Below are 27,815 nucleotides of genomic sequence, written 5' to 3' on the forward strand. Positions count from 1 at the left end.
TGTGGGGTATGCTAGTATCCCAGACTCTCTAATCCCAATTTCTTCCAGTCCCTATCTCCTTCCCCACATGTGACCCAGCCCCTGCTTTTCTTTACCCACTCTTCTATAGGGCCTCTCTTGTTCCTCATCCTTCTGAATCCTCCCACCCCTTTTAAAGCTAGATTTACCTGAAAACAGACATGAAAACAAACACCAAAACACTCCTTCCTGGGTTCCAATTCTGAACCCACAGTGAACACCCACCTTTCAACTTCACAGTTGACAAACCCAGGAGGCCCCCATTCCCCTCTTCTTCCTGTTTAACAGACATCATCCCAACTTCCCTCCTCCTTTCTTCTGCAAGACTGGAAAGTGGGTAGAGAGGGGGAAGTGAGCAGAGATGAAAGTCAGGAGGACCTCACATAGATTCTGGGTTTTGGTTTGGGCTTTTTGTTTGAACTTCCTGCCACTCAGTAGGGATAGAGGGGGTCATGAGGATTACTGGCTGCTCTTTTTTTTTTTTGAGACGGAGTCTGGCTGCAGCCCAGGCTGGGAGTGCAGTGGCGCGATCTCGGCTCATTGCAAGCTCCTCCTCCCGGCTTACGCCATCTCCTGGCTCAGCCTCCCGAGTAGCTGGGACTACAGGCGCCCACCCACCTCGCCCGGCTAGTTTTTGTATTTTTTAGTAGAGATGGGGTTTCACTGTGTTAGCCAGGATGGTCTCGATCTCTGACTCCTGATCCGCCTGCCTCGGCCTCCCAAAGTGCTGGGATTACAGGCTTGAGCCACCGAGTCTCGCCGGCTGCTCTTGAGAGTGTATGGTTGATCCAAATTTTGAGGATAACGGAGAGACCATTTTCCTCACACACCATGTGAGAGACAGCTGAACAGTGTTTCCTTGTCTCACAGACTATTTAAGGGGCCAGTTGAGAAGGTATTCTAGTATATCTGTAAATGGCACAGTCTCAGTTCTTCAGTCTTGGATACATGAGATCTTAATGAACCTTTAAAAGACTCAAGTCTCCTCATTTTGAAGACTGCGACACTGAGGTGCAGAGAGGGCAAGGACTGACTCAAGGTCACTATTTATGTGGGGCCAGAGCCTAGAGCTCAGATCCCCAGTCTCTGCCCCCCTTTCTTCCTGTGCCTTGAGTCTCGCTGGCGTGAGTTTCCCACCAGACACACAAAAGCCTGGATTCTTTTCTTTGTCTGAGACAGAGTCTAGACCCATCTGCGTGGAATCTCGAGACACATTGCAGGAGCGGCTTAGCCTCGGGCTTAGACTCCTTTTCCGGGTCGTTGGCGCCGCCTTGTGGAGTGGTGGCAAATTCTCAACAGCTGCAGCTGCAGTCCCAGACTTGGACTCGAAATGATCCCCCAGGCCAAGTTTACACGAGCTGGACGAAAGTGGGGGTGGGTGGGATGGGGAGCCTCTGCTCACTTTGCACAAGCCTCATATTTTGCCTCCCCCCACCCCCGATTTCCTTTTTCCTCCTCCTTCTCGCGCCCTTTCCTCTCTCTGTGCCGGTCCCATACAGATACATTTCCCGATAGAATTGCTCCCCAAACAGCGGGCAAATACAGAGTCTGATCCAGGGGCGGAGGGCAGAACAAATTCAGACTTTATTGTCGGGGAGAGCAAAAAGGGGAGGACCGTGGGTGGGGGGCCGGGGTTGCTACATTGTCAAGCAGAAAGAGTTGATGGGAAGGGGAAGACCAGTGTAGGCCGGACCCCTCCCGGGTCGGCGGCTGAAGGGTTGACGATACGGAAACCACGGAGTCGGGGGCGGGGGCGGGGTGTCACACCCCCGCCCGGGTTGTGCAGTGGAGGTGACTGGTGGGAGGGGACAGCCATGAGGTCTAGGAACTGGGATAGGGGAGGCTACAGACTCGGCGAATTCTGCGGAAGGGGAGGGGCGGGGGCGAGGCTTCTATTGCTTTTTGCTCACAGTTTTGCGGAAGGCGAGGCGGGGGTGGGCTTGGACTGGACACCCCTTGCCCCCCTCGGTACCCCTTGGGCGATGGGTGCTGGTGAAAAGAATGGAACCCGGACTAGGGAGGAAGAAGGCGAGGGAAAGGTCTATGGTGGCATCTCCTTGGTCCCACCCAAGTGCCGGAGATGCCCCCAAGTGCTGCCCCCTGCGATGGGCCCTGCTAGACCTGGGGCTGGGGCATGGTGCGGGGCGGGCACAGTGAGGTTGCAGGCGGTAAAACCAAAGTGCTTATGAGGGACCCAGGATCCCGCCTGCTCCCCTCCCCCTACGGAGGACAGGGGTGTTCACGGAAGCGCTTCAGTTTGGGGTAGGGGGCCGGAGTCCCAGAGTCCGCTTATTGCCAAGAAAATCCATTTCTGTCCCCCCGGACCCCCACCATGGCTTGTGAACCCCGTTTTGTGCTAGGTTTGGGGGGGAAGGGCTGGATGGACATGGCTTTTGGGAGGGGGGGTGTCTCCAAGGGGGCTCGGGGGTGAGACGGCCCCCCCTTTTCTAGGGGAGAGGGAAAGGCAGGGGGCGGGGTTCCCTGAGATCTGGGGTGTTCCCCCCCTTCTGAAGCCCCCCTCCCCCGCTACCCCTCCCCTTTCCTGGAACCCCGTATCTCGGGGTGGGGGGGGAAGGAGAGATCATTTAGGGAGTGCCGGGAGGAGGGGCGGGCTGGGAGCCCGGAGGCCTGGGTCCCGGCTGGAGGTGGGGAGTTGAATGGGAGGGGTTCAGGGTTGAGGTCAGTAGGGGGAGAAGAGGATGGGTCCGTGCGCAGTTCGAATGGGTCCGGGGGCCGGGTGAAGCAGAGGGTGAGTGATCGGCGGTCCCTGGAGAAGAGGTGCGGCTGGAGCCGGGCGCAGGGACAGCGGCGAGCCTGCTGCCGCTGCCATCACTGCAGCCACCGCCAGGGGGCTGGGGAGAAGGCCGCCCGCCAGGGACTTGGGCAGCTCCTTGGAGAAAGTCAGCGTGCCCTGAAGCGGGCGAAAGGCAGAGGAAGAGAGAAGTCACCCAGCGGTCCTGCAAACCACGCCTCTCCCTGGGCAAAGCCCGCGTCCCTCTCTCCTCCCCGCCCGCGCCCTCCCATTGCCGAATTCCCCAGCATCCAGGCCTCACCGCCAGCTCCCCGGCGCCCCTAGACTTCTTGTGACGGCTCAGTAGTGGGTTGGGCTTCCCGGCCACTCCGTCTCGGTGCCGCCGGCTGGAGATGTGCTGCAGAGACCAGTGGGTAGGGGGCTGTGAACTCCCGGAAAGGGGCAACAGCAAGGGGGTATAATCAAGCTCCAAGCACTGGGACCCTCCCATCTGGCCCCCTGGGGAAAACCCTGAAGAAAGGCCTTTACTCAAGCTCCTTGCTCTCCTTCCCCACTTAGAGGGTGGAGCTTCCCAGAATTTCTGGGAAGGGCCTTAGACCCACCTGTTTCAGTTGGACCTCCGAGTTGACCTTGACATTGCAGATCTCACAGTGGAAAGTTCGGTCCTGGGCAGGAGCCTCTGGTTCCCCCGGGGTGGGAGGCCCCAGCCGAGGGTAAGCTTTGATGGGCCCCAGCCCGCTTCGGGCCTCCAGAATTGTCTTGTGCTTAGTACCTGGAGCCCAGAGAGGGCAGGAGGTAAGGGGTGGAAGAAAAATTATCCAGGCCTACTGGGCCTCAAATCTGCACATTCCCAGTTACAATATGAGGGGGAAGGGGTGGGCGCAGTGTGGGTTCTTTCCAAGCTCCTTGGGACCCTCCCAAACAGGTGGATCAGGAAAGAGTCATAGGTAAGGAGTAAGGTAGAAGGGGGAGCTGAGGAAGTAAAGGGCTAAGGAAGTGGGGAGAGGGCTGGAGAAGGAGATAGGCAGATAGGCTGATAGGTCTTAGATAGTCTAGGGATGTTGGAAGCCAGGAGCATTAGGATGTAGAGGCAGGGGTGGCCTGAGGACAGGAGAGTCTGGGTGGGGGCAGGGGAGTCCATACCTTTGTTATGTGCCTCAAGCTGGGACAGGGAGTTCACAGCCACCTTGCACAGAGCACAGTAGAGCAGCCGCTTGGCTTTCTCCTCCTCTTCCTTGCTACCCCCAGGCAAGGAAGCTGGGGCTGGAGTCCCCCCTTCACCCTTGGTTACACCCTGACCAGTCTCCGGAATGCTGGGAGGGGATGGGGAGCCAGGCTGTTTCTCTGGGGATCCTGGGGCTGGCCCCAGTCCATTCTCCATGGAAACTGTTGTTGGGGGAGAAACATGGGGATCACCCTAGATAGCTCTTGGAGAAGACTCTTCATGTGGAAGAGTCCCCCCCCCCCCGATTTCCTGGAGGGCAAGAGACCAGGAGTCCCCACCCTGTTACAACATGCATGCTCTCATGTCCTGGTCCAGAGCCAGATGTGGTCCAGCTGCCGCAGGCTGGGTGTGAAACTCCAATGCTTGGCTCATTCTCCATTAGCTGCGAATGGCCAAGGGGTCCAGCCTCACCAGCCTACCTTCAGGGTGAAGCCGGCAGCAAGCCCAGCCAGGGGGAGAGGCATGGAACAAGGATATAGCCCTCAGTGGCCTGCCAGCTGGTCTGGGCTTCCTGCCAGGACAGCCCCTTCCCGGAGTCTTGCCCAGCCCCCGGGAAGTACACGAAAGAGCCCTAGGAAGGGGCAGAGGCAGGGTGAGGAAAGGTCTGGAGAGAGAAACACAGGCATGGCAAAAGGGAAACAGAAACAGCAGAACCGGAGAGGGAAGAAACAGGGATGCAGGCTGCTCTATAATTCATGGCTTGATTAAAGATGCACAGGCCCTAGGCCTCAGTGCTGGGTTCTGGCCTCTGTACAGGGGAAACTCTAGCACTCCCATTCTTGCTCCAGCAGCTGATCCAGTTTCCGGGTCATGGCGAGGCTGGCAGTGGGGGTGGGGAGCTTGTGGGAGGGGAACTCCTGACCCCTCCAGGTACCCATTTGCTTGTTCATTCTATGTCCTTCCCCTTATTTCTCTTACTTTTTTCTGACATTCTTCACCTCCATCCCAATCCAGACAGCACATCCACATCTCAGTCTGGACAGGACTTCATGGTTTATAAAGCAGGGCAGGTATAGTTATCCTGCCTATATCCTCAGATACTGTAGGAACTACATGAGGTAATACGTGTGAAGTGCTGTTCAAGAAATGTTAGCTATCACCATCATCACCATCATCATCATCCTCTTCCTCTCCATTTTACAGAGATGTTAACAAACTAACCCAAGATGATCAGGCTAAGAAGCAGCCAAAGAACAATTAGAACTCAGCTTCCCATGGCCGGGACGGTGGCTCACGCCTGTGATCCCAGCACTTTGGGAGGCGGAGGTGGGTGGATCTCTTGAGGTCAGGAGTTTGAGACCAGCCTGGGCAACATGGTGAAACCCTTTCTATACTAAAAATACAAAAATTACCCGGGCGAGGTGGCGGGTGTCTGTAATCCCAGCTACTCAGGAGGCTGAGGCAGGAGAATCGCTTGAGCCCAGGAGGTGGAGATTGCAGTGAGCTGAGATTGTGTCACTGCACTCCAGCCTGGAGACAGAGTGAGACTCCGTCTCAAAAAACAAACAAACAAAAAACAAAAAACAGAACTCAGTTTCCCCACCTGCCCACCTGCCCACTCACTCTCTCTGTGCATCCCTGAGGGGGTTTTGTGTGTGTGTGTGTGTGTGTGTGTGTGTTTATTGAGAATGGGGGCCTGGTTTCCAATCTGGTAGTACAGATGTTTGTTTCTCATTCTTCTTAGGGTGGGGCAGGAAGGCCAGGCAAGGATAAGGATGGAGATGTTAGGTCTCTCTGGAATTGGCCATGATTGACATCTGATGTGGTAATCCCAGGATGGGGGTGGCTCATATCTTCCTATCTCAATATTCCTGTTCCAGTTTCTTGGCTGGAAGTATGGCTGAGGATGGTCAGCAGCCATGAGGAAAAAGGAATCTTGTAAACTTGGAAAAGACCTCAAAGATCTTAGTCTCACTCCTCTACTTCCCAGAAGCAAACAAACAAACAAACAAACAAACAAACACACACAAACACCTCTGACTAGGGAGGTCAAAAGATCTACTACCCAACATCATCCAGGGAGTTTCCTAGGTTTCTTGCACTCTCTGTCTTCCCTGAGGGGAGCCCCAGTGGGGCCGGAACTCAGATATTCTGATTCCCTTCTCTGCCCCTCTCCCTAAGATGAAAAGGCCTCTCTCTGGATTTGATGGTTCTCTTTTTCTTGGGGATGTTTGCCAGGTGGCCTCACCCTAGCCCCTCTCTGAGTCACTGGGCTGTGGGGAGGACAGACAGTGGGGACTCTGTTGAGAGGAGCTGTGGTGGGGGTAAGGGTGACAGGATGGAAATTTTACATCACTGTGCTTGGCTCCAGGACTCACCTTGGGTGGGGGTGGGGGAATAGGGACTGAGGAATAGAGAGATGGAAGCAGAGGAGAGTTCTGGGAAAGGGGGAGAGAAGAGAGAAGACAGAGATCAGTTGAAGAATATGGGGGGATTCAGACACACCTGGACGGGGTGCTACACCATCCCCATTTGTTGGGGTGCTGCCTGGGGGGGCTGGGTCTCCAGGTTCTCGGATGCCAGGCTCCCTGCCTCTGGTCTTGGCGGCCTCAATGCCTTTGACTCGTCGGGCGTGGCGGTTACCCTTGTAGTGTGCCTCAGCCTGGCTCTTTAGGGATGGAGGAAGAAAATGGAATCTGAGATCACCTTTCATCTGACGGATCTCCCCACAGAGCTCCCTCAAGTCCTGGGTGATCTCAGCAGGCTGCAGTTAATTTTTCCGTACACCAATGAGATATAAAGCCCCATGCCAATAAGTCCTGGTTATTCCTGGGGCTCAGACTAGCTTCTCAAGCTTGAGTCCCTGGGAACCTAGGCCCCCACCTAGTTCAGACTCCACCCTACCACCACACCCAGGGCCTGGCTGCTGACTCAGACCCCTCACCTAGTCCTGGTAGAGAAAGGGGGACCACAAACCTATGGAAGAGTTATAAATTGGGAGAGGCCTAGCAATCCAGTCAGTCAGCATCCTCTTAGATCCCAAGGCTATGTGCCCAAGTCCTCTGCCCCTAGGATCCAGCCTTTGCTGCTTTCACCCTGAGGCTGGAAGTCCCAGGATCCCTGATGCCTGGGCTCCGTCCTGACTACTCCACCCTTGGTCTCATTTTCCCTGAAGTCTCTGTGGACACCCTGGAGGACCCTGGCCCCAAGCCCAGCTCTGGGGACAGAAACAGCAGTGGAGACAGCTGTCAAAACAGAACCATTTGATGGGGGAGGGTAGGGTAGGGCAAAAAGAGGGAAGGGCTATCAGCTTTTGGCTCCCTGCCCCTCTAGTCTTCCACCATCCACCAGTGAGTGGAGCCAGGGTTGATAGACAGGATGCCTGGGATCCAAGCTAAAGGAGAGGCCTAATGCTGGGTTAGTCCTGCCTTTCCCTCCCCACCCTGCTCCACTCCCATATATACCCCCGCTAAGAATGTACAATCCTGGAGGCACAGGGTCACCCAGACAAGGGCAGAAATAAAAGGTGTGGATAGGCAGGAAAAGAAGATTGACAGCCTAGAGGTAGGGTAGCGGTGTACAGAGCCCAGTAGTATGGAGAGAGAGAGAGAGAGAGAGAGAGAGAGAGAGAGAGTGTGTGTGTGTGTGTGTGTGTGTGTGTGTGTGTGTGTCTGGGTACTGGGTAGAGAAACAGAACATGCTTTTATTTTCCCGTACTCAGCAGAATGAGGCTCTCTGTTTTTCTCCAAAAGCTCTCAGGACCTGCACCCCACAAAGTCCCCTCTAGACCCGCACACACTCCACAGAGTTCCAGTGGAGCCTCAGAGGGAGGAAATCTGGGAGGCTGGACGTTTGGGTTTTGGGTTTTGGGTAGCTTCTTCCCAGGGGAAAGCCCCATAGGAGAAGAGTAGGGGCCAGGCCTTGTGTGTGATTTGGAGGGAGGAGAATGGAAATGGGGTGGAGAGAGAAGGAAGCCAGAAAGTTAGAGGGAAGTGGGTGGGCCAGGGAGGAGTTTAGCAGAGGCCAAAGAGGACAGAGGCTCTGTGGGGGAGCCAATGACCTAACTCTGCCCCGTGCCCAAGAACCAGTGGGCCAGAGGCCACACTCCTGCTCAGACACTGATGGCCATCTATGTTCCAAGAAGCTCTGAACCAGGGATGCCCAAGTCTCAAGGGAGAGAGGGATCAACGTTAGAGGACTGATCTACTTCATGTCAAAATACACAGCAATGTCTTGTCCCTCTCCAGTGCCTTCCACAAGACCCTGCCTCTCCTGCGGTATCCCTATTCCCTGCTCTTTGCCTACTATCCCCTTAATCCCTGTCCCTCACCCAGAGTAAGCCTTCTTACCCAGCCTCTGCCCTCCCTCAAGGTCCCCTGCTGCCCCTGCCCCACCCATTGGGTAGATGAGCAGCTTGGCTTCTTACCTGAGAATTGAAGCGGATTTGACAGACATTACAGGAAATGACGGGGCGCTTGGTCTTGAGCAAGGGTCCCCCAAAAGTGTGGGAGAGCACAGCCTTCTGTACAGGGTCCATCTGTGGAGGCAGACTGGGGTGAGCTGGGAACCCTAGCGCAAGCTCATGTCCAGCATTCCCCCAACACAGATATCTGTGTTGAACCAAGGTCCCCAGACCATTTCTATCCCTTAATATGCCTGAGGGCTCTGAGCCTCAGTCTTCTGTTTCTCTCTTAGCCCAATCTTCATAGCACTGAAAGGGACCTGATCAATAACTGGCCCAATGCTCCCATTTTACAGAACATAGAAGTGGTTTGCCCAACGTCACACCATGAGTTAATAGCAGATCTGGTATCTGAACCTGGACTCCTGCCTTGGTCCATCATACCATGAACATCCAACTCTGTCGCCTTGACTTATCTCCTACAGTGAAGCCAATCTACCAGAGGCCTCTGACATGAAGTCCCAAAGCACCCTAGATCCTAGGGCCTTCAGCTGAAGCCTCTGAACCCTTTGGGCCTCCACTCTGGGGTAAGACTATCACCAAGCCCAGCCTCTGGTCCCAGGAGACAGATGTTCCCAGCCTCCCATCTCTGGGCCCCTGGTCACCCTAACACATTCCCTCTCTGGACCTCTTAAAGGCAGCAACTTCTAGAGGGAGTAAAAGAACTCAGGAGAGAGTAGGAGCTCCTAGTGAATCATGGGGACTAAGTGGGGGGACCTAAGCACCTGGGCTGGCCCGAGGCAACCCAGGGATCTTCTGAACCTTCTCTCCCTGATCATGAGGGTTTCTAGGGCAGAGCTGTGGGGCTGGGCAGGATTAGGAACCATCCCTGTCCCCACCCTGGGTCAGCAGATGTCTTTGCAGTCTCCTGCCAAGAGTTCACATGAGGAAGGGAGAGGATGGGAGTTTCTCTGAGGCTTTCTACTATCAGGGGATGAAACCAGGGGCTCAGAGGCATGAAAACTGCCTCCCTCAACAGTTCTCCTCCCTTTTGGCCTCTAGGAAGCTAGGGAGAGGCAAGACTGGAATGTAGCTGAGACTGAAGATTGGGGGATGGCTGGGCTCTCTCCTAAGAATAGGACAGAATTAGGACTGAAACCTTATCTTCCAGGTGGAGGGATCAAGTGAAAAATAGTTGCTGGGGACTTGGGATTTTTATCTCCTCAGCCGAGCCCGTCTCTGTGACAGGTCTTTAGGGTTTCCAATGAGACACTGGTGAGAGAACAAGAAGTGGGGGAAAGTGGTAAGAGTCGGAAAAGCCCTGCCCTCTGGACTCTCCTTTGCCTCTCCCCAGTAGTTTCACTGGCTGGGTGGGGTTAATGGCAGGAAATGGGCTTTAGTATCCCTGTGAAATAGATGGTGGCCTCATCCATTCTGCTCCATTTGGGTAGCGCTGAAGGCAGGGACCATGACTGGGTTCAGATAACTGGTCTGACTAACAAGGTCAATCTCTTGGCCTACTCTTGGTTGGAAAGAAGCCTCTCTAAGGGCTCACTTTTTACCTCAGCTTTTCAGAAGCCCCAGTCACATCCAAGGAAAAGCCAAACAGGAGAACGGGTGTGTCTGTGTGTGTTAGGCAGGCTGTGATCAATCTGTGCATGGGTGGAGTGTGAATAAGTGTCATGTACTGTGCGTACATCATTTATATATCAACATTCTGCGTTGGGGGCTTTGGTGACACCATGAATGGTCAGGTGGTGTGATCTTCAGCTGTGTGTTTATCGGTGTGAATGTGTGATGTGTTTGGCAGAAAGACAGACAGACCAAGTTGGAGACAGGCTTTCATCAGAAAGGGGAGACAGACGGCTGCTCTCAGCTCCCAGTCTCCAGGCCTTAGTCCTTCTGATTTAGAGACCCCCAACTCTGTTCCAGAGTTCTCCTCAGCCCTGGGCTTCCTCACAGGCTGGGTGGGGAATGGGAATTCAAACAGAAACTCAGTCTGGGCCAGGAAACCCAAGTTGGATGAAAACAGTAGGGAGAGAGGAGCGGGATGGAAGCGGAGAGCAGTCTCCTGGTTCTGTCTATGCTCTGTCCCATCATCCCAGCCTGCTCTCCAGAGGGGCTGAGGACACAGGACCCCGAGGATGACTTGTGGACTGGCCATCCCAGCATCCATACCCTGAGAATGGTTCCTGTCCTACCTGGGTCCTTCCTCCAGGGTGAGAACCTTAGCTCTTGCACAACCCCCTCCCCTGGTTTAAGTCCACAAACACCAACTAGGAGTGGGAGTGGGGAGTGGGGAAGAGGGCACCAGTGGAGTCAGGTGGGTGCTTCCCACCCTCCTCCAGCAACTAAGGAGACACCAGGCTGAAGGTGAGGACTCCTGGGCCCAATCCCTGCGCAGGTGGAATGTGAGCCACTGAAGTGCTGCTCCAGGCCAAGGTCAGGAGGCCCCGGTGACCTAGATGAGGGCTCCCTGGGGAGGGGTGAAGGCCAGCACCTCCCAGAGCCCATCTCACTCCAGAACCTCTTCCCTGGGATGCTGGCTTGGACACAGCCTGGAAAGGTCCATAAAACAGTCCCCTCCCACCTGCCCTCCAACAGTAGACATGAAGGGGAACCGCTCCCTGAAGCTGGGGCAAAATGAATCAGGAAGGGCAAGGGAGAGGGAGGGGGGAAACCAGATCAGGAACACGAGGGGTGCTATGATTATATTTCCTTCCATTGCCCTTTATCTGATGGAACCCGCTGCCCCTTGTGTGAGCACCCCACTTCCCCACCCACCACAATTAAGATGAAAAGGGAAAGGTGGTGGAATCTCAGGGATGGGAAGACCTGAGGAAGGACTGAGATAGGAAAGAGAAGGAGCTAGAGGGTATGTACAGAGCAGGTGGAAGCTGGTGGGGGAGGGATGCTGGGAAGGGGCCAGGGCTGGAGAGGAGGGATCTGATCAGTGTGGTCATTGGAGGGCAGGTGTAGGACCTGACAGGAAGTCTGAAGATTTGGGGGACTCCGAGAATGTGGGAAGCAGAGGTGAGGGTATCCAGTATGGTGGCAGTAGTCTGGGGGCATGAACTGGGATCCCGAGATTGGTTAGGGCCGCGCCGGTGTGGGGGATGGGCCGGACAACCCGAGGACCAGGCAGAGGAAGAGGTAGCCAGCCCCGCAGGGGCGGGCGGGGACGGGGTGGGGGTGCGCTGCGGCAGCCGCGGGAGTCAGGGAGAGAGGAGGGGCCGGGTGGCTTACCCTGCGAGACTCTAGGGGCCGCGGCTCCATGGCCCGGGGTAGCGGACCCGGGCTGAGGGGCCGAGCCTGGCCGGGCCGGGCAGGCCAGGGACGCGGCGCTCGTTGCCCGGGCGGCTCGGGGCTGTGCGGCCCGGCCGGCGGGGAGAAGGGGAGGCGGCGCTGGCCCGGGCCGGAGCCCGCCCCGGAGGCGGGGCCGAGGACGGGGGCGGGGACAGGGACAGGGACAGGGAGCTGAAGAGGAATGAAAGGGGGCTAGGGCGGAAAGAGGGGGATGTCCATTATCCAGACACTCCTAGGAAAGAGCTTGTTCGGAAGAGAAGAGGCCACTTGGCCCCGCGGCAGGGGCATTGACCAGATGACCTCGTTGTTTCCACTGGGGCTCCTTCTTGGGTCCGGGGTCCCCACCAACTCAGACATTTCTCCTTTCTTTCACTCCTTTTGCCCCGACCTTCCCTAGATCCCCTGCTGATAGTCTGTCTTCAGAGTCCCCAGAAGACCCTTCCCCGGCTTCCTCTGCAAAGGCGGCCCGTATGCTGCTACCCTTTTACAAGTCACTTCCCTCCCTAGGGATGGGAAACTGAGCCCAGGTACCCAGGTGTCAGGCATTGCTCTCTCAGAGACTCTTCCAAATTGTGGAGCTGAGGGCACCCAGGGCAAAAGCGACCTCAGACTGGGGATGTCGTTCCTAACTTCTTCCCACCTCCTACCCGCGCCCGCCACCTGCCGGAGAACCAGGCTCTCTGAAAGCCTACGCTTCATGCACCTGCTGCCCTCTGGCGGTTCAGTGGGGCCAGCATTGGGGGACTGAGGCTGTAGGGCCCAGCAGCCCCACTCCCCCAGACACCTCGTTCTGTCTAGACAGGTCCTGGGATTTCCAGTCTTTCATCTCTAGGTCTCATCTTCTCCCATTCCACCTAGGGCAGAGAGATTAGTGAAGCAGGGGACTGGATCTAGAGAGAGGGTGGCTTTGGGAAACAGTGAGGGATGTCCAAGGGCAGAGGGAAGCAGTGGAGTGAGTGGGAGGAGAATGAGGGGAGACAGTAATTCCAGAAGAGGTCTAAGGAGTAAGAACTGCCCAAGTAGGAGAGAGTGCGGGAGGTGCCAGTCCCCTGGGAAGGAGAGACTCTGTCATGAATAATACCACTACCACCATCTAATGTTGATTGAGCCCTTGGAATGTGCCAGCTTCTGTACTGAGCTCTTTGCATGGATTATCTAATTTAATCTTCACAACCACTATTTGAAGTAAGTACTATTATTATCTTCATTTTATAGATGAGGGAACTGAGGTTTTGAGAGGTTAAATAATTTGCCCAAGGTCATAAGCTAGTAAGTGGCTGAACTGGGATTTGAATTTAAACCTGGGCAGTCTGACTCCAAAGCCACATACTTAACTGCTGCACAGTACTTCCAAAGGTCTGTCTGCAGCTTTTCTGCAGTCCTCATTCCCCTGCAGAATTTGACAGTATTGATGCAGCCCGCCACACTCTCTCCCTTGGCTTTTCCAACTCTACAGGAACATATTTCCCTCCCCACCCCCTCCAGTGGCTTTTGCATTCCTTTGCTGAAGCCTCTTCCTGTTCCCACTGCCTAATTCTGCATGTTCCCAAAGGCTAAGTCCTTGACCATCCTATGTTTCTCTCTTTACTTCTCTCTTAAATAAAAACAATAGCAATAGCATAATAATCATAGTAGCTAACACTGATCGAGCACTTAGTTTGTGATAGGCATTATGATTATGTAATATGATCTCACAACCTTGTGAGTTGGTGTTAATACTATCCCATTCTCAGCCTGGGCAACATGGCAAAACTCCATCTCTACTAAAAATACAAAAATTGGCCAGGCGCGGTGGCTTACACCTATAATCCCAACACTTTGGGAGGCTGAGGTGGGCGGATCACAAGGTCAAGAGATCGAGACCATCCTGGCCAACATAGTGAAGCCCTGTCTCTACTAAAAATACAAAAATTAGCTGGGCATGGTGGTGTGTGCCTGTAGCCCCAGCTCCTCAGGAGGCTGAGGCAGGCGAATTACTTGAACCCAGGAGGCTTAGGTTGCAGTGAGTGGAGATTGCACCACTGCACTCCAGCCTGGGGGACAGAGTAAGTCTCTGTCTTAAAAAAAGACAAAAAGGGCCGGGCGTGGTGGCTCACGCCTGTAATCCCAGCACTTTGGGAGGCCGAGGCGGGCGGATCACAAGGTCAGGAGATCGAGACCACAATGAAACCCCGTCTCTAGTAAAAATACAAAAAAATTAGCCGGGCGCGGTGGTAGGCGCCTGTAGTCCCAGCTACTCAGGAGGCTGAGGCAGGAGAATGGCGTGAACCCGGGAGGCGGAGCTTGCAGTGAGCCGAGATCGCGCCACTGCACTCCAGCCTGGGCCACAGCGCGAGACTCCGTCTCAAAAAAAAAAACAAAAAAAAAAGACAAAAAGAAAGAAAGAAAGAAAGAAAGAAAGAAAGAAGGAAAGAAAAAAACTATCCCATTCTACAGTTGGTAAAACTGAGGTTCAGAATGGTTAAATAACTTGCCTAAGGTCACACAGCCAGTACTTTGGAACATCAGGTTAAATCCTGCCAATCAGATGCAGGATGCAGTTCAACACCCTGCTGAACTCTTTAAGCTTATCCATGCTCATCGCTTTAAATACCTCTGCTAGAGGCAGTGGAGCATGAACTCTGCAGGAGTCGAAACCCTGGATTATCCAATCAACTAAGTAGCTTTGTGACCTTGGACAATTCACTTAACCTCTCTGCATCTGTGTTTCCTCATCTATACAATAGGGACACTGATGGGGTTGCTAAGATCTGAGGTCAAGTGTAAGTCAGGTGTTTAGATGGGGGGAAGTATTCTCCCCATCTTATGACCTATCACATCCAATCTTGCACTTTCTCAAATGCTCCTTTCTAGCCCTTGTTCATGCTACTTACTTCAGTCTGGAATGTTCCCTAAGGCTACTTTAAAACTCTTGCCAATAATTCTTCAAAGCCCAAATTATATGTCACCTGCTCCAGGTTAAATCCCTTTTTCCTCTGCTCTCTGTTTTTCTGCCTAGCTCTGGTTGGTCCCTTAGGACCCACCATATCCAGGAAGGTCTTTCTTGACACTTGGGCTTCCGTGCAAGCAAAATGCCTCTGACACAGCTCTTCTCACACTGCATAGGGTTAACTTGTTATCCTTCCTACTAAACTAGGAGCTCCCCAAGTGTGGTAACTGAGTCCTGTGTCCCTGACACCAGGCACAGTACTCAGCATATAGTAGGTACTCAAAAAAAATTTTTTTTTGTTAAATTGAAATTTTTTTTTTTTTTTTTTGAGTTGCAGTCTTGCTCTGTCGCCCAGGCTGGAGTGCAGTGGCGTGATCTTGGCTCACTGCAAGCTCTGCCTCCTGGGTTCACTCTCCTGCCTCAGCCTCCCAAGTAGCTGGGACTACAGGTACCTGCCACCATGCCGGGCTATTTTTTAAAAATATATATTTTTAGTAGAGATGGGGTTTCACCATGTTAACCAGGATGGTCTCGATTTCCTGACCTTGTGATCCATAAACTGAGTTTTTGTTAGGGTCTCTGCCACAATATTTATAACTTTCCCCCTGTTTTGCTATGTACTTGTCTATCTTTCTCCCCTGAATATAAGTTCTTTAATTTAGGACTGTCTTATATTTACCCTCATGTCTCCGTTGTGTCTAGAACAATGCCTTGCTTATAGTTAGTACTCAATTTTCTCAACTGTAAAATGAGGACAATAACAGCTACCCCACAGGGTTTCTTTGATGGTTGAGATATGAAAAAACAGTCTGAAAACTTAAAAGTGCAATGCAAATGTGTCTGGGTTCTTTGGGAAGAGTTTGGGGGGAGCAGCTGTGGTAGAATGATAACTCTATTTGAAGCCAGATGCAATGGGTTCAAATCATACCTTAGGCACATACTGTGTCAACTTATATAAATTACTAAACCCTCTGAGCCTTAGTTTTTGCTTTTTCGTTTGTTAAATGGAATAATAATGTCTACCTTGTTGGGTTGTTGTGAAGGTGAAATGAGATTGCAGATAGAAACATCTGCTACAGTGCCTGGCGTGTAGTCGATGCTCAATACATGTTTATGGCTAAATATGATTTGATGTGGATTATTTAAGTTGAATAAGGCTGACTTTCCCCAAACCTTTAGCTCTAGCCCACCTTCCAGGCTTCAAATTCTATCTGTAGGACATTTTGGGCTCAATGTCCTACTGGTATGCCAAATCACCATATCCTTTTTTTTTTTTTTTTTTTTGAGACGGAGTCTCGCTGTGTCTCCCAGGCTGGAGTGCAGTGGCGTGATCTCAGCTCACTGCAAGCTCCGCCTCCCAGGTTCACGCCATTCTCCCGCCTCAGCCTCCCAAGTAGCTGAGACTACAGGCGCCCGCCACCACGCCCGGCTAGTTTTTTGTATTTTTAGTAGAGACGGGGTTTCACCATGTTAGCCAGGATAGTCTCGATCTCCTGACCTCGTGATCCACCCGCCTCGGCCTCCCAAAGTGCTGGGATTACAGGCTTGAGCCACCGCGCCCGGCCTCACCATATCCTTTTTTTAAAAAAAATTTATTATTATTTTTTAAAACATACAGGCCAGGCACAGTGGCTCAAGCCTGTAATCCCAGCACTTTGGGAGGCTGAGGCGGGTGGATCACAAGGTCAGGAGTTCGAGACCAGCCTGGTCAAGATGGTGAAACCCTGTCTCTACTAAAAATATAAAAATTAACTGGGCAGCTGGGCGCGGTGGCTCAAGCCTGTAATCCTAGCACTTTGGGAGGCCGAGACGGGCGGATCACGAGGTCAGGAGATCGAGACCATCCTGGCTAACCTGGTGAAACCCCGTCTCTACTAAAAAATACAAAAAACTAGCCGGGCGAGGTGGTGGGCACCTGTAGTCCCAGCTACTCGGGAGGCTGAGGCAGGAGAATGGCGTAAACCCGGGAAGCGGAGCTTGCAGTGAGCTGAGATCCCGCCACTGCACTCCAGCCTGGGCGACAGAGCGAGACTCCGTCTCAAAAAAAAAAAAAAAAAATTAACTGGGCATGGTGGTACGTGCCTGTAATCCCAGCTACTGGGCAGGCTGAGGCAGGAGAATGGCTTGAACCCAGGAGGCAGAGGTTGCAGTGAGCCGAGATCATCATGCCACTGCACTCCAGCCTGAGAGACAGAGTAAGACTCCGTCTCAAAAAATAAAAAAAAATAAAAATAAAAATAAAAAAAAATAGATAAAGCTTTAGCTTTAGCACCACATGCTAAAGGGAATTCATCACCCTCACCGGAGACCAACTTCCTCTTCCAACCCTCTGCCTCTGTCAATGGTGACTTCCATCCAGTCACAAAGACCTGAATGCTGGAGTCATCCTTGACTCATGCCTTCTCTTCTCCCTCACCCTCAAACACCAGCTGGTCACCATGACCTGTCAATATTTCCTTGGAATTACCTCCCCCATTCTTCCTTTCTCTCCATTCATACTGCCACTGCCACCAGCCCAGTCTGGCTTTTGAGGCTTACCTTGGGCCTGCATTGCTAGGACAGCCTCCTAACTGTTCACCTTCCTCCTGCCTCTGTTCCCTTTCATCCAGTTGCCCCACTCACTTTCCTCAAATGCTGCTCTTACCAAGTCAGTCTCTTACTCAAAAATAGACAGTGGCGGCCGGGCATGGTGGCTCATGCCTGTAATCCCAGCACTTTGGGAGGCTGAGGCAGGCGGATCACCTGAGGTCAGGAGTTTGAGACCAGCCTGGCCAACAGGGTGAAAACCCATCTCTACTAAAAATATGAAAATTAGCCAGGTGTGGTGGCACATGCCTGTAATCCCAGCTACTTAGGAGGCTGAGGCAGGAGAATCAGTGAACTCGGGAGGCGGAGGTTGCAGTGAGCCGAGGTCGTGCCGCTGCACACCAGCCTCGGCAACAGAGTAAGACTCCGTCTCATAAAAACAAACAAACACACAAATAGACAGCACCTTCCTATTTCATACTGTATTAAATCTAGACCATCTTGCCAGTCCTCCAAGCCCTATCCCATTGATCCTACCCACCCAGCTGTGGACTCCAGAGAGGTGAAACTTACAAACAGACATGCTTATTTTCTTGCTTATTCCCTCTTTCTGGATTCAGCACCTACACCCCTCCTACCTCCCTACTGTTACTACCACCAATTTAAGTCTCATTACTTCTCTAGATGGTAGGGTGATTCACTGTAGGACTAAATGGGATAATTCATATAAAACACTTAGCACAGTGTCTGGCCCGTAGCAAGATCTCAGCAAATATTAGCTATTATTATTGTTGTTAACACTACACCAGATGGCCCACAGTACTCAAAATTAACTAGAATTAAGGAATATGGGGTCATAAGAGGAGATAAAGAATTAGAAACAGGAGAAGAGGGCAGAGGTGGGTCTGAGAGGGAAAGATCGGGTCACAAGTGGATGGAGAAGGCAGGCAGGCTGCTACTTACGGTGCTGTAGTTGCTGAAGAGGCCAAGGGTAGGGGCCGGCTCGAGTGGGAAGGGCAGGATCTGCTTGAGGTCCAGCGGGGGCTGCATGATGGGGGGCTGCCGTAGCAGAGGCAGGGGCCCTGCCCGGCTCAGGCTGCCTGAAGGGCAGAGAAAACATTTTGTGGAGTAGGAAGATTAAAGCTTGGAAACCCCACCCAAACCTGCCAGTCCCACTCCCTAACCAGGGCCCCCACACTCAGAAGTGTCACCCCAGTGCACAGTATACACACTTCCCCTGCTGGCTCCAGAGCAATGGAGCACAGTGCCCTGTGGGTCTGGGGGAGGATGTAGACTGGTCCTTCCCTTCTGGGTGGTTTTCACTTCCCCCTTTTCCAGCCTCCCTCCCCCAAAGTCTCTAGGCACATTACCCAGTAAGAGCCCATACCTTTTCTGCAGGCTGCCTGCTGAACCAGCAGGACTCCCAGCCTCAAGCCCCTGGCCACCCTCTTTTTCTGGTTTTGCTTTCCCCCAGGGGATCCTAAAGCTTGGTATCACCCCAGGAAGAAGACAGTCAAGTGGGTGATTCATCCCACTGACCAGAGGGCGATATTGGGACTTAGATTTGGAGGGGGCTGCTGAATCTCTCAGATGCCCTAGAATTAGATTTTGCTGTAATTATAATTCTTTTTTTTTTTTTTTTGAGACACAGCCTCACTCTGTTGCCAGGCTTGAGTGCAGTGGCGCGATCTCGGCTCACTGCAACCTCTGCCTCGTGGGTTCAAGCGATTCTCCTGCCTCAGCCTCCCGAGTAGCCGGGATTACAGGCACCTGCCACCACACCTGGCTAATTTTTTTTGTATTTTTCGTAGAGACGGGGTTTCACCATGTTGGCCAGGCTGGTTTCAAACTCCTGATCTTGTAATCCTCCCGCCTCGGCCTCCCAAAGTGCTGGATTACAGGCGTGAGCCACTGTGCCCGGCTTCTAATTATAATTCTTAATTAACTATTGACACCTGTGGGGGTAGGTAGCGGGTGGTTTTTGCTCTGGGAGGTGAACGACCGAGGCCATTCTCAGAGCCCCTTCTCCCAACCTTCCTCAGTCTTCCCCAAGGCCCTTTTGTCTCACCGGGAATGCTCAGCTACAGGTCCAGTTCTGCAGGAGGAACCTCAACCTGGCCTCTGGGTGGGGAATGCCTGGGTCTGACCCCAAGGGGAAATGAAAGTCCAGGCCAGCCATTCAACTACCCTTTCCTGAAACCTTTTCCTCCTCCTCTCAGAGTCATGGGAGGAACCCACCAAAAGGGCAGCCCAAAGGTCCTCAGAGCCCCTCTGGGCTTCCACTGGCCCAGCTCCCTTCGGCGACCCTGCTGTGCACCAGTTGGGGAGTTGTGGCCACCCTTCACTGCTCCAGTAACCCCCTGACAGCAACAGGGGTTCCCAGGAACAAAGGCAAACCGAGGAGGCTGCATGCTTGGCCCGTCCTCCCTTGACCTTACTAGGGCAGAAGGTCCCCAGGATCCCTTCCTGTTCCCTCCATAAAGACCACCCCCTTTCATACCTTTAGTTTCTTGTGCCTGCTGCCCCCAGGCAGTGGCCTGGCCCTGGCCCCCCAGGGGCCTGGGCCTGACAGCGTCCCCTTCCCTTGGTTCTGCCCTCTGCCCCCTCCCTTGCCAGCCCCCTCCCCCTCAGCCCAGTCAGTAGAATCAGCCAATCAGAATCCTGGAAAAGTGGGGCAGAGGGGAGGGCAGGGGAGCAGGGATTAGGGGAATCTGAGGCGAGAGGGAGGGGGTGGGGAGGGCTCAGGCACAGCTGGGGGCAGGGAGCTGGTCCAGAAAGGTCTGGAGGGGTCTGTCTCTTTCACCCCATGCCAGGGTGGGTGGTCAGGGTGACTGAGACAGAGGGGGTGTCAAGGCTACTGGGAGCTTGGGCTTCAGAATTCTCAGGGCTGAAGGACAGGGTAAGATCCTTGGTTTTGACCCTTAAGTAGCTGGTGGTCTGTATGCTTTGTGTCTATTCCCTCCTCTGTCACCTTCAAGGTTGGGATGGGGTAGAGAGAGGACACACACACACACACACACACACACACTTGGGATGGGGTGGAGAGAGGACACATGCACACACACACACAGCGAGACCGACAGATGAAAGTGACAGGATGGGAGAGTGGTAGCAGCAGGAATAGGTGACGGAGGAATGGGACGGTGACACTGAGAGATAAAAGGATAGAGAACAATGGAGAGATGTCAGAGAGTGAAATCAGACATACAAACAGAAAGACACTGCTGAAAAGCTGGACACAGGGCTACAGACTAGGGCAGACAGACTGAAAGACACAGAACAGACACAGCAAGAAAGATAAAAGAGAAGAGAGAGGGACAGACAGACCGACGGGGCAGCTTGACCATCTCCCCTTCCTGGTCTGTCCCCTCATGGCATCTCCCCTCTGTGCTCCACCCTCCCTTACTGCCTGTTACCCAAGGCCAGGGCAGCCTTAACGAGCCCCAGGCGGCATCAGGAATGGTGAGAGAAACCTGAGTGCTCCCAGAGTCCCCTGCACCCAGCATCCACCCCCAGCAGCTGGTTTTGGGCTGGCACTTGCCCTGCCCCAGAGCACCAGAGGCTGAAGCTTGGCTTGACCCTTTCCCAGGTTCTAGATTTCTCTAGGCTCCCACTTCTTGAAGCCATCTTAAGAGGAGACAGTAGAGTTCCAGAAAAAGCCACAGAAAAAAATTTGAGGCTACTATGTGCCAGGTAATGAATTCCAAGTATTATCACATTTAACCTCTGAAGTAGCTCAATGAAGTAGCCATGATTCAATGCAGTAGCTGATAATATTTTTTCTACTTGACTTATGAGGAAATGGAGACTCAGAGAGGTTAACAAACTTGGTTGATGTCACACAGCCTGTAAATATCAGAGCTGAGATATAGATCAAGATCTATTGGACTCTATAGCAAATTATTTCTCTGTGCTACCTTACTCCCAAAGGGCTTGAATTTAACTGAAGCAGAGATCTGAGCACAGGCTTCTTCCATCTTGTTCAAGGAGAGGAAGAGGAGAGCAAGTTCCATGCACTTCCTCAGGTTGGAGTCCTCATTTTTCCTCCAGAGGAGGGATAGAGGAAAACAGGTAGCAGCCACTCAGTTATCTATGGCTAGCAACTCATCTTTTCCACAGACATGAGCCCTGGGTGAGCGGGGGAGGGGAGGAGAGTGGGAGAGAGGGGTCAAATGAGGGTACAGTGAGGGAAAGAAGCAGGGCGGGCAACTGGAGACAAACTGTCTCCTTCCCAGATTCCTGGGTCCACTCCATTCTGAGGTGGCGAGAGAGACAGATGGCAGCTTTTGGGTCGGGTGGGCAGAAACAGGATTCTTGGTTTCAGGTAGCCCAGGCCTCAGGCCCCTCCCCTCTTTTTCTGAGGCTAACAATAGTTGCCGCTTTTTGAGGCTTTACTATAGGCCAGGCACTTTACATACACAATCTCCCAGTAGGTGGTCCCACCACTCACTAGCTGGGTGAGCAGCTAGGTTCTCTGACTCTCAGTCTCATTTCTCATCTGTCAAATGAAAACACTACTTGCCTCACCAAGTTGTTGAGAGGATTGAACAAATTCCATGTAAAATGCTGGTATGTCACAGTGAGAACTCAATAAATATTTGCTGAATAAATGAATCTTCGTCTTATAGATGATGACAGTTGGCTCAGAAGGGGAGTTATTTGGCCAAGGTCACAGTTAGTGAGTGATGTGAACCTGTCTGTCTGGTTCCAGAGACAGGGCTTTCAAGCACTCCACTTTTCTGGCTAGATCTGGAAAGGGATGGGGGGAAAGGCAGGAATATAGGAAAGGCTGGGGAGGCAGGAAATGAGTAGGAAATGCAGGGCTTTTGACTTCTAGCTAGGTAAAATCTCTAGGCAGGTTTGGCAGAAGAGGTGGAGAGCAGACTGAAGTGTGTGTAAGTGTGTGTGTGTGTGTGTGTGTGCGTGTGTGTGTGTGGCACCCATGTCAGGCAAGGCAGGGAGGAGCTGAGGCCTGGCTGGGGCAGGCCACTCTTGAGGGAAGCTTATTAGAGTAATTACCTCCAGCAGATAGAGCCCCACCCAGCTTCATCGGGAATTGCTAAATGCTTTATTAAAGAAAGCTCCCAACACGATTTAGAGGGGGTGAATTCCAGACCCTTGGATGGATGTCCATCTGTCCGTTTTCACACCCTACTTAGCCCTGGGCACTTTGATCCTGCTCAAGTTGCCCTGTCAGCACTAACCCTCAACCAGGCCACATCTGGCTTCCTCTATTGGTTTTTTCCTTTCCCTCTTCCCCAGAAATTCGGGCCAGGTCTGGAGCCCCAGCCCCTTGGCTATTTTAGGTGGGGCCCCATGCCTCAAGCCCTGTTGGTAAAGAATGCTTAGGGAGTGGCTGCATCTGGGTAGGAATAGGAGCCAGGAAAGGTGTTAGTACAGGGCTGTGGGTTAGTGTTGGTCGGAAGACTGGGCCAGAATGAGATTAAGATCAGAGAGAGATACTGGGGTTAAAGGTGCAAGTAGTTAGGGCCCAAGGTGGTAAAAAGCATAGGGTCAGTACTGGGTTAAAATGGGAATTAGACTTGGGCCAAAGGAGAAATTGTGATCTCTTCTCTGATTAATCTCTTTTTCCCTTCGGGCCCTTTGGCCTTGTCTCCCTCCCTAGAAGTGCCTAAAATTAAGGGCGGGGTGGGAGGAAAGCTTTGAACCCCTGGGTCTTTTTTACCAAGTGCCATGTATATGCCCCCTTCTGCCTCAATTCCCCCAGCTTGGCAAGAGGCAGGCTGAGGACTGGAAAGGCTTTGAAGTCAAAGATGAAAGAGACAAGGGGGATGATTATGAACAACTACTCAAAACACCATGCCTAATAACCCCAGGGTGGATGTAGGTGGGGACTGGGCCTAGAGGGAGGAGTTGACTGGGAAGGGGAGAGCAGGGAGGCCCCTGGGAAATCTTTCCCAACTTGATTGGAAAGGGCCTCCTTCAATGCGCCCCTACCCTTACTGCACCAGGGACTCAGTTGGAAAGGATGGTATTGAAAGGCTTAGAACAGGCCGGGCGCGGTGGCTCAAGCCTGTAATCCCAGCACTTTGGGAGGCCGAGACGGGCGGATCACGAGGTCAGGAGATCGAGACCATCCTGGCTAACAGGGTGAAACCCCGTCTCTATTAAGAAATACAAAAAACTAGCCGGGCGAGGTGGCGGGTGCCTGTAGTCCCAGCTACTCGGGAGGCTGAGGCCGGAGAATGGCGTGAACCCGGGAGGCGGAGCTTGCAGTGAGCTGAGATCCGGCCACTGCACTCCAGCCTGGGCGACAGAGCGAGACTCCGTCTCAAAAAAAAAAAAAAAAAAAAAAAAAAGAAAGGCTTAGAACAGGGAACCTGAGCCCAGAACTGCCATCTTAAACCTGGGGCCCAGACTCTAGATCTTGAGCAGGCTGGCTGGGTGTCACATGCTGGGCAGGGAGGTTTTAGGGTCCCTCCAGGGCTACCATGCACACGGATTCAGAGGACCTGAGTGTTCAGAACTGAAACCTTTGTAGGGTCCCTGGGGGTGGGGCCTGAGCCCTGGCTGGCAGCTTCCTCCCTCTCTCCTTCCTTCCTCAAAGAGGGCTAAGGTGTGTGGGCTTTGCCAGAGTTCCTGCCCTCCGTGAGCTTGGCATGAGGAGGGAATTAATTACAGTGTCCTCCAGGGGGATGTGAGGGTCCCACTCGTGGCTGTGGTCCAGTTTCAGAGAATGTGGACCCAGGAATTATTCCTGTGGCTGGGGTCTTGGTCAGGCTCCAGCAAGCAGGTCCACGATGTCCTTTTCAGGGCCTGCTGACCAGGGAAAGCACGGCTTATGCCAGCCTGTTCTGGGCAAGCACGATGCTGCCTCTCGGGCTATGCCCGGGGTGGAGCCAGGGTTCAGGGATCACACAGGTTGGAGGAATGTGGAGCCTGTGCTCTGGGGGACTGAGTGCAATGTGTGTTGGTGGGGGTCACTCTAGCGTCTGGGTGGTATTCATAGAAGAGTGGGTAATAACTTCCCCTGCTGGAGAGGCTCTTGAGAAGGAGGCAGGCAACCAGTCATTCATGCCTTCGTTCAGTCATCCATTCAATAGATAGGTGGAGTGCCAGGTGGAGGGGGTGAGACATACAGGAGAGAGAGACTGAGGACACACAGGAGGAGAGAAAAAGAGATGGAGGAAGGGCAGAAGGACAATAGGTAGTCAACAGGGATAGGCAGTGAAATGAAAGAAGGCAAGAAAGGAAGACAAATAGCAGAGGGACTCAGGAGAGGGATGAGTGCAGGAGCCAGTCAAGCCGTCTGGGTACCAGCATGGAGCCAGGTGTCCTCAGCTGGGGGCAGGGAGACCACAGGTGTCTGTGCCTGGTTGGGGGGCTCCCAGCATAAACAGATCCCAGAAACCGGCCTAGCCAGGGTAGAGGGCAGAGGTCAGAGCAGGCCTGTGGACTATTGTGGAGGAAGGGTGGAGGGCAGGAGCCTGCAGCCGGTGCTGATGCAGAGTCCAGAGCACAGCTAGGCCCTTTCCTCCCCCACCCCTGGGGCTCCCTTCCTGATGTAGGTCATGAGGATGGGGTGGCTGTGGCTGACGGGCTGTCAGAGCCCAGCGGGAGTTCCCATCCCCCATCCTTACCCTCTCCATTGCTCCTCCCTCTCCTGCTGCCCCCCGGCCCAAGGCAGGGGTGGAGGAAGAAGAAGGAAGTCAGGAAAGAGGGACTCAGGCAGCTAGAGCAGGGAGAGAGAGGGGCAGGTCTCGGCGTGTTGGGGCAGGATGGCTGTGGAGACGGGCTCTGAGCCGCAGGAGCCCTGGAAGGACAGTTTCCCACCCCCTATCTTCCCCACCCCCTTTTCTCCCCAGCCCCTCTGCTCCCCAGTCCCTCTGCTCCCCAGCCCTCTTATCTCCGGCCCTCAGGTTCCCACCTCCCACCACACTCACCTCGAAGCTACACCCACCATCTTCTTCTTCCACCCCCCACTTCCTCCTTTCCCCCTTATCCTGGGCCCAGAAGGATGTCGGAGTGTCTAAGCTAAGGGTGGGGGAAGACGCTGGGGCGGGAGACGGGTCAGAACCTTTCCCCCAACTCCACCAAGCCAGGACCAGCCCCCTCCCCCAGCCTCTCGTAGACTGGTATATAATATTCATGAGCCTCATGAATACGCAATGTTCTAATTATGGGGCGGGGGTCTCACTCCGCTCTGCCTCCCGCTTTACCACTCCCTAGATTACCCGGAGCAGCGGCAGCCTGGGGAAGAGGGGAAGAGGGGACCCCAGATGTGGAGCCAGATGAAGGGGGAGGGGGAACCGGTCGCTGACGGGCGGCCGCAGTCACCGCGGTGCCGGGAGATGGGGGGGGCGGTGGGTGACCCACAGAGAGGAACCCAGGAGCCGGGAGCCTGGAGTCGCAGAGACCACTCACCGAGGATCATGCTGGGGACCCAGGCGCCCGGGGTTCCGCGTCGCTCTGTCCCGGGGGCCGTTCTGGCCGGGCTGGGGGTACGGGGGGAGGAGCCGGGGAGGAGCAGAGGCCGGCCGAGGCGGAGCGGGGGCGGGGCCCTCAGCAGGTGAAGACGGGAGGAGGGGACCCGGGCACTCAGGGCTCCGCGAGGGGGCGTCCTGGCCCCTCCCGCTTCCTCCCGCCCTTCTTCTTGCTGCCTGCTGGCGTCCTGGGTTTACGGTGTCACTGCGGCCAGGGCTGGGGGAACAGGACGTGTAGAAGACGGTGTGAGGTGATGGACGAAGCTGGAAACTAGGATGCCTGGGTTCCCGGGAAGGGCTGACTCTGAGGGCGGGAAGTCCGGTTCTGGGCTGATATGGGGTGGGAAGGGGAGTCGGGGAGAGGCGGGCGGGGGTGCCTAAGTACTTTGGGAAGCGATGGGCCTTGGGTTGGGTGGGATACCTAGGTTCCCTCCAGAGTGATGGACTGAGCAGGGGGCAGGGGAAGTGCAGCAGAAATTGTGTGGGTCCTAATTTGTTGTTCTGGCTTTGGAGCAGGATGCCTGGGGGCTGGGCCTCTGAGGTGAAATGGGATGTTGAAGATGGATCCCAGGTTGAGTTCTGGCTGGGGTCTGAATGCCTGGGTCGTTAGGGAAGGTCTCAGCGAAGAGATTGCAATCAATGGACCTGAGGAGATGGAAATAGAAGCTTGTAACCGAGATCATTAGGGCAACTGGAAGATGACAGAAAATTGAGAACTGAGGCACCTTGTAGAGATGACCTGGATTGGGGTGGGGTGGCGTCGGGGAGCATCTATCCAGGGCCTAAATCTGGGGCATTCCCCACTAAGGCCAGCTTCGATTGAAGAGGACTGGTGGGGAGGCATGAGGGTATTTGGTGAGGTGGAGGGGAAGATGGAGGGTAGGACAAAATGTCTGAGCTGGGGAGAATGTCAGGAGGGAGAGGAAGTACATGCCACTCGGAGGTATTCTTTTCTTTTCTTTTTTTTTTTTTTTGAGACCCGAGTCTCGCTCTGTCGCCCAGGCTGGAGTGCAGTGGTGCGATCTCAGCTCACTGCAACCTCTGCCTCCTGGGTTCAAGCAATTCTCCTACCTCAGCCTCCCGAGTAGCTGGGATTACAGGCGCCTGCCACCACACCTGGCCACTATGTTGGCCAGGCTGGTCTTGAACTCCTGACCTCAGGTGATCTGCCTTCCTCGGCCTCTCAAAGTGCTGGGATTATTGGTGTGAGCCACCATACCCAGTCCACTCAGAGGTATTCTTAAGGGACTCCAGTACAAGGCTGGAGTCTGGGACACTGCAGATGTCTGGGGAATATGGAGCCTGAACTTGTCTGTACTTGTCTCAAGAGGGAGGGTGGCAGGCAGATTTCCCAGAATGCCACACAGTTAGCTTCAGGCCAACCCCAATCAGAGGAAAAGTGGGTGGGAACTGGAACGTTTGAGGTTTAGGCAGGTAGAAGTGGAGGGGAAGAAGTCTGTGAAAGGGTGGTGGGACTGAAGTTTTGGAACAGTTTAGGAAGGGGAAAGAGACTGACATTCCTGGGTTCTGGAGGGAAATTGGGAAGGTGCAGGAAGTTTGAGTTTCTGTTTCTGGGTCCCAGCAATCTCTTGCCCTCACCCCAGTAATCTGGTTTGAAGAAAAGACCTGTTTCTGTACCTGCCAAGACACTCCAGCTCAAGGGCAGGAGAATGCTGGGAGTGCCAATGCCTTAGTCTCCTTCTGATTCAGTGGGGCAGAGATCTCAGGTGATTGGCCTTGCTGCCCAAGTCTGGCGTTGGGAGAGGATATGGGGTTTCTGGGTCCATCAGAGGAGGTCCTCCTGCTCTGGGTCTGTCCTGCCACCATGCTGGTCAACTCCAGTATGAAAAACCCTTGCTTCTCCTTAGACCTTGCCCCTCCTTTCCTCTTCCCATTCTTTCTCCTCCTGGGTGGACTCAGAGAGTAAACAAGAGTCATTATCAGGCATGGTCGATTGGTTTTAGAGACCCCTTTGCCCTCAGCTGTTGTCCACCCTGCCACGCTGCCCCAGGGACTCTGGGTTAGGAAGATCTCAGAAGAGGGGTTGCTTAAGCTTACGAAGGGGTGGCAGCTGGCTAGAGGACGGGTGACCTTGCAGGCAGCTGGGGTGGGGGGAAGGTGTGTGGGGTGAATTCATTATTGATGAGCCCTGCACCCCGGGCTACTAATGAGCCCAGGCCGGCTGCTCTAATTGATGTCAAGAAACTTGAGACCCCCAGATCAGCTTCCCGCCTGCCAGCTGCCTCTCCTGAGCCCCCTCCCCCTCCCTGCAC

General features: G+C 53.9%; 1 protein-coding gene across 3 annotated transcripts; it reads right to left on the reverse strand.

The window, feature by feature from the left end:
- Window positions 1-1,578: 1,578 nt before the first annotated feature.
- ZNF385A (zinc finger protein 385A) lies at window positions 1,579-27,753 on the reverse strand. Of its 3 annotated transcripts, XM_031651044.1 has the most exons (10): window positions 27,181-27,753; window positions 25,964-26,187; window positions 25,484-25,759; window positions 18,062-18,198; window positions 8,362-8,472; window positions 6,441-6,603; window positions 3,914-4,156; window positions 3,373-3,542; window positions 3,072-3,167; window positions 1,579-2,929 (listed from the first exon to the last, which is right to left on the reverse strand). In XM_031651044.1, the coding sequence occupies exons 3-10, from the start codon at window positions 25,491-25,493 to the stop codon at window positions 2,699-2,701; spliced, it is 1,161 nt and encodes a 386-aa protein (XP_031506904.1). In that variant the 5' UTR covers window positions 25,494-25,759; window positions 25,964-26,187; window positions 27,181-27,753; the 3' UTR covers window positions 1,579-2,698. The 3 variants fall into 3 exon arrangements, with proteins under 3 accessions (XP_031506904.1, XP_003906548.2, XP_009179152.2); XM_003906499.3 differs by lacking the exon at window positions 27,181-27,753 and having other exon boundaries at window positions 25,964-26,429; XM_009180888.4 differs by lacking the exons at window positions 25,484-25,759; window positions 25,964-26,187; window positions 27,181-27,753 and adding an exon at window positions 19,599-19,688.
- Between the last annotated feature and the right edge of the window lie 62 nt (window positions 27,754-27,815).

The sequence above is a fragment of the Papio anubis genome, chromosome 9, assembly GCF_008728515.1.
Source record: "Papio anubis isolate 15944 chromosome 9, Panubis1.0, whole genome shotgun sequence".
Lineage (NCBI taxonomy): Eukaryota > Metazoa > Chordata > Mammalia > Primates > Cercopithecidae > Papio > Papio anubis.

Bases quoted from the DNA above. Each gene is read 5' to 3' on its own strand.
- ZNF385A (XM_031651044.1), bottom strand. The intron at 8,473-18,061 runs GTAAGTAGCAGC...CTGCCTCCACAG, and splicing joins TCTTCAGCAACTACAGCACC to ATGGACCCTGTACAGAAGGC. The intron at 6,604-8,361 runs GTAAGAAGCCAA...CCATCCCTAAAG, and splicing joins AAATCCGCTTCAATTCTCAG to AGCCAGGCTGAGGCACACTA.